The following is a 6,045-nucleotide window of genomic DNA, read 5'->3' as shown; positions in this document are numbered from 1 at the left end:
CTTTACAAATCTGTTTACATTCTCCATGAATGAAACAAGTGTTGTGATTGGTCAAAAAAGATTCCAGGGGGGAAATACGTACGACGGAAGTCTTGCCCCTATAGACACTCTCTGCATTAGGTCATGACCAGGGCTTTTCTGAGGGTTTGGATGTCATTATGACGACCACCACCAGGTGGGGGTGGTGCTACTAGCAGTGGAAAATCAAAAAAACAAGTTGAGTCGAGCCACGTCGAGCCAGTATCACGCCGCGTAAAGCGATATTAAGTGTGTAGACTAAACCAGTGGCTCTCAACTTCTTCTGGATCAGGGCCCACTTGAACATCTCGAATGCATCCGTGGCCCACCACCCACTTAAGTGGTCCGATGATGCATGGGTGGGCCCAGGCTGCGTGCATTTTCAGAGCATGCTCATTTTAATGATCAATCGATCGATCGACTGTGTTCCACTTTTGATCAATGGAACTTAAAGGTTTCATGACATGCTGGTTTTACAAAACATTAAAAGTCTTTATCATGGTCCTTCAAACGTGTATTAAAAGGTTTTAAGTGAAAAATCCACTCCAGTGAGCCATGGCAGTTTTTTTTCTCTCTTTGTTCTGAGGCCTTCTCAGCTGCGGGTGTCGCTGTTGATGAATTTTGCCTGTCAACCATCGCCTCTGCTCCGCCCCCCAAAGGAGAAGTATAGGGGAGGAGAGGGGGCGGGAGTAATGGACTGTGACATCAAAGTCCACGGGCCAATCACAGCACTTTTCTGAGCCTAATTATTCAGAAAATCCCAGACCATAGACAATCCACTGAATGTTTAAACTGTATTTGAGGTCAGAAAACACCCCAAAAAACTGGGAAAAAAATAATTTGATGTCATGGAACCTTTAATATGAATATTATATTATCGTTAAAATCTTCAGTGTTTTGCCAATTTAATTGCCCCCCCCCCCCCCACTCCTCACAATACCCTCGCGGCCCATCACCAGTGGGCTCCGTCCGGCCCACAGGTTGAGAACCAGTGAAATAAACCCCCTACCCCCACCCTAAATCTCTGTGGCGATGACGTCCTCGTAGGTCTGCAGCCCCGAGCCGCAGTAGGCCATCTCCTTGTCCAGCTCCCCCGCCGTGCGGCTCTCCAGCTCGGCCGTCACCTCCTTCAGGATCCTCTCCAGGTCGCGGTTCTTGCGGTGCATGGTCAGGTAGTTGACCTGCAGCTGCTTCTGGTAGCGGATCACCCGGTCCTTCTCCTTGTTCCACGTCTGACGCTCCTCGCGGAAGCCGCTGGCCAGCCGCTCCTGGGCCTCGCGCTCCTCCCACAGCTGTCCCTTCAGCCTCTCCACCTCCCTCTGGAGGAGGAGGGGGGAGTCTTGCTGTTGGTCCTCCTTCTCCTCCTGCCCCTCGCCCCCGTCCCCCTGGCCATGGGTGAGGAGGGAGTCTGCGTTGCCTTGTTGGCTCTGCTGCCTTCCCGACGATGCTTGGGCCTGTGCTTGGGCCTGGGCCTGGGACTGGGCTTGGGCCTGGGCCTCGAGTTTCAGGCTGTGCCGGTGCCGCTGCTCCTTGGCTTGGGCCAGGTCCCTCTTCATGGCCTGGACGTCGGTCTCCAGCTCGCCCACCTTCCCCCTCAGCAGGTCCGCCTCGTTCTTCTTGCGCTGGAGCTCGTTTTGGCACACCTGGTGGAAATGGAGAGGAATGTTGTTGTTGACCACTTGAACCCGTGAGGGAGCGAGACCATGATCTGGTAGCACCCAAATTTTAGAACAAACAAACATGGGAAAGTTGTCATTCTACTGCTGTGCCACCGTAATGTGGAATGCCCTGACACCATCCATTAAAGCAATGATTCTCAGCCTTTTCAAGCCGCGACCCCAAAATAATCATACTTGAACTGGGGACCCCCCCAAAATAATCATATTTAAACTGGAGACCCCCCCAAAATAATCATATTTGAACTGGAGACCCCCCCAAAATAATCATATTTAAACTGGAGACCCCCCCAAAATAATCATATTTATACTGGAGACCCCCCCAAAAATCATATTTAAACTGGAGACCCCCCCAAAATAATCATATTTGAACTGGAGACCCCCCCCCCCAAAATAATCATATTTGAACTGGAGACCCCCCCAAAATAATCGTATTTGAACTGGAGACCCCCCCAAAATAATCATATTTGAACTGGAGACCCCCCCCAAAATAATCACATTTGAACTGGGGACGCCCCACCCTGACAAGCACTTGGAATTGTAAGAGTTGAGGCATTACATTTAATTTGACTCGGTTCCACAGATAAATGTTGTGTAAATAGCCGATCTACAACGATTATTTGACAATTTGTCCAATGTTTGACCAGTTTTTATAGTATAGTTTGTTGATAACTTTTGATGCAGTAATGGTCTTTTTTTAAAAGGTCTTAAAAGTCCTTAAATTGTCACTTTGCTGTCAACTAGGGACCCCCCCAAAAAATCATGTGGGGACCCCCCTGGGGGTCCCGACCCACAGGTTGAGAACCAATGCATTAAAGGATGTGTAACACTGGTTTCTTACTAAATTGGCCTGAAAAAAAAACATCTATCAGGAGACCAAAATATAATAGTGAAAATAGCAGATCTACAAGCTCATAGCGCGTTACAACGCAATGTGTTGTGAGCTTGTATTTTCCCAGGGCGTCCTAGTCTGTAGCGGAACGTCGTTTACTCTGAGACCATTTACCCTGTCATTTGTTGACTAGGCTAGGGTAGGCTACCTGTCATTTACTCTGATCCTGCACTCTGTAAGTCACTCTGGATAAGAGTGTCCTGCTAAACGCCTAAAATTGTAAATTGCACCACACAATGGAGCGGGTCTCTAAACCTCGGCACCCGCTTTTATAAAGTGAGTCAGCCTGTCAGTTTCTGAAAAAAAAATATGGCAACGAGTCCAAAGGTTGATGCTGAGGTGGCGGATCTCATGAAAGCCGGCACTCAGACCAGACATCAAATGCTTTTAAAATGCCAACCGCCGAGTCTTAATTCATCGCTGCTCGTTTCGTTTGAACTGCAGTGTGCTTTTTATTTTTTTGCTTTTTTAGTCACGGCCAAACCGTCAAAAAGACCAACCTCAATAAGCACTGAAGAAGAGGCCATTTGAGGCTGAAAAAGGGAGGTTTTTAATGTTTTATTGCTCAATGATGATGAACTACTAGCCTGTTTCATTAAAGCTTTTTTGTCTCTGCCAGACTGGTTGGCTGAAGGCCTTTTTTCACTGATAAAAACTAAGCTGTGATGACTAAAACTATGACTTAATATGTTGACAATTTCTTCAGTAAATAAAAACAAGACTAAAATGTTAGGGAGAGACTAGTGGAGAAGAGATCCAGTAGAACAGTGGTTCTCAAATTGTTTCATGTCAAGGACCCCCCAAAAAGGACCCCACACAATGTATTTGGCCGCAGACCCCATCTCAAAACGTTTTGTTCCAGGGACCCCCAGAAGCAAAGATTTGAGTTACAAATGTTCGCTTTAAAAATATATATATTCAAAGGTTTGCACACATTTTCATGATTTTTCAAAAATATCAGATCTACAAGCTCATAGCGCGGCACTTGGATGAGCGCAAGCTCAAAAAGCGTTGCGTCTATAAGCTCACAACGTGTTGCATCGCGACGCGGTGTGAGCTTGTAGATCTGCTATTTTCAAACTTTTTGGTACTTTTACTTTTGGTACTTTTACTCAAGTACATTTTGAATACCGGACTTTTATTAAACAGAGTACTTCTACATTGCAGTATTGATACTTTTACATAAGTAAAACATTTGACTACTTTTTCCACCACTGATCTTTACTACAGTCATCAGAACGATGACTATTTTCCAGACTTCCAGACCACCCACCTCGGTGTCCACGTTGCAGGCGTGGATTCGGTCCACTTGGTCTTTGTTCTGCTGCTCCAGCGCCTCCAGCTGAGCCTTGAGCTCCTTCAGCGAGGCCTTCAGGCTGACTATCTCACTCAGCTTGTGGCCCACGTCCGCCTGGCTGTCTCTGAGCTGCTGCTTCAGCAGGGAGATCTCCCCGCTCTTCTGGCACACCTAGCAACACAGCAAGGTTGAAATAGTTGTGGATTTTTCATTTTAGTTTAGTTTTAGTTATTCTTTATTTTTTTTGAGCGGATTTGCTAGTTTTTAGTTAGTTCGCATGCAAGACAACGCGCAAGTGACCCAAAACGCGTCACATAGGCCCCAAATAGGCCCCGCCCGTCACATTTCCCAACCCGGAAGAAGGGGTGAAAAGGGAGTATGCATGCGCTGGGTGAGCAACTCCATACAAGTGAATGGGCGGGGATTTTCGTTAACCTCTCTATTATTTTTTAACTCTATGGACTCACCTCCCATTGCGTCTCCTCCAGCGTGGGGGCCAGCTGCGTGCTCATGGTCTCGTACGACCTCAGTCTGACCTCAGCCAGGTCCTTCTCCCTCGTCATCCTGGAGATGTCTTCCTGGAGCCGCTCGTTGTCCACCTGTATGTGTCAGTTCACTGGTTAATTTAATCGTTTGTGTGAAAGATGAGACTGTTGCCATGGTAATAATGGCATGGCGGCGTGTTTGTGTCAAAAAAGGAAAAGGTGAAGGCAGGAATATGAAGAAAGATCTAGAAAGGGGAAAAATCTGCTATTTTAATTGCCTCATTCCATTGCCATTTGTTTCTTTACTTTTTAGTTGTTGAAACTCTTTGGGCCCATTTTCCACGTCCCCCTAACCTTTTCTTTCCTTTTTCCTGTGTGGTCGTAGGCTACCTTTCACTTGCAATCGTCTAAATAAATACACCTTAAAAATGCCTTCACCAATTCTTCTAAGACAAGGTTGAGTGGAGCTGAGCTGACCTGGAGCTGGTTGACCTGCAGTTGCAGAGCCTGCTGGTTCCTGGCTGCCCTCTGGGAGGCCTGGCGGAGCTGTGAGGAGCAGCGCTGCTTCAGACCCTCCATCTCGTCCGTGCGGTACCTCTGCCTCTCCTCGAACAGGAGGCACGTGTCTGCCTCCTTATCCTCAAAGCTTTCCTGCAATAAATGATATGCAGAGTTAAATCATTTGTATAAAAAAAATTGCCATTCAAAATAAGGGTGCAGCAGTTAACTAAAACTAATCGATTTAATAAATTACCTTTAAAAAAGAAAAGAAAAGTAAAGAGTTACTACAGGGGGGCCGCCAAATCTTTGTGTGATAGGAACTTTTGTTTTTGTTTTTACATTGACCACTTGAACTCTATAGCATCCCTTTTCTGGTAGGAACATTCACCGAAAATAGCAGATTGCTGCGACACGTTAAGAGCTTGGAGATCGGCTATTTTCGGCAAAGAGGTTTGGTGTAGAGAGGGGGAAAGAGCAGAGCCAAATGCCAAGTTTACTAAGTATTGAGGGTTTAAGCCTGAACATACGTGAATCCAACATATTAATAGAAAAGATCATGTGCAAACAAACAAACAAATAAACATGAATTTACACAACAGTGATGATACTATAGTGCTGTCAATGACTATGTCTATGAAGCTATCTATGAAAACGCTGCTGCATTACATGGATGAAGGCTGTTATTTTATAAAGTTGGGTTACAGTACTTGTAGCTCCTGGAGTTCAGACTCTCTCTCCAGCAGCCTCTGTTCCAGGCGCTCTATCAGCAGCTCGTCCGTGGTGATGGGGGATCGGATCCCGCCCATGCCGCTCTCAGACGGGACTCGGCTCGGCGGCTGGTCCGCGGAAGTCGAGTGGCCGGCGTCCCTGTTGTTAGCCTTAGACCCTACTAGCCCTCCGTTGCTGCTATTTCCGCCGGTCACGTAGCTCGGGCTAATGGATTTGAATGCATTGCCGCCGTTGGTCCACGGAGGACAGTTAGGATGCGGACCCAGGGCGAGGCCGCCGTTGGCCGGGGTCGTGGAGCTGCCCACACTGTGAGTCATGGGGGCGGGGCCCGGTGTGGACGCACTCAGGCTGCCGCTGGTGCTGTGCGTGGGCAGGCTGGACATGGAGTTACGCCCGGAGTCGGACAGCGTCCCTGAAGGAAGGGGAGAAGAGATGAAGAGATGGAAA

General features: G+C 47.4%; 1 protein-coding gene across 1 annotated transcript in view; it reads right to left on the bottom strand.

Annotated features, from left to right (window-relative positions):
• Positions 1-1,032: 1,032 nt before the first annotated feature.
• The window catches only part of lzts1 (leucine zipper, putative tumor suppressor 1), a 42,229-nt gene continuing 37,216 nt past the window's right edge, over positions 1,033-6,045 (bottom strand). The window contains exons 6-10 of the mRNA XM_080432943.1: positions 5,577-6,010; positions 4,846-5,019; positions 4,351-4,482; positions 3,860-4,054; positions 1,033-1,661 (exon numbers count right to left, since the gene is read on the bottom strand). Of these exons, the coding sequence (XP_080289069.1) occupies positions 1,035-1,661; positions 3,860-4,054; positions 4,351-4,482; positions 4,846-5,019; positions 5,577-6,010 (1,562 nt within the window). The 3' untranslated portion in view covers positions 1,033-1,034. The remainder of the gene's footprint in view (positions 1,662-3,859; positions 4,055-4,350; positions 4,483-4,845; positions 5,020-5,576; positions 6,011-6,045) is intronic.

This window comes from Gymnoscopelus braueri (genome assembly GCF_963280865.1).
Source record: "Gymnoscopelus braueri genome assembly, chromosome: 7".
Taxonomy (NCBI): Eukaryota; Metazoa; Chordata; class Actinopteri; order Myctophiformes; family Myctophidae; genus Gymnoscopelus; species Gymnoscopelus braueri.
Note: the sequence above shows the minus strand (reverse complement) of the source record. Positions and strands in the feature narration are given on the sequence as shown.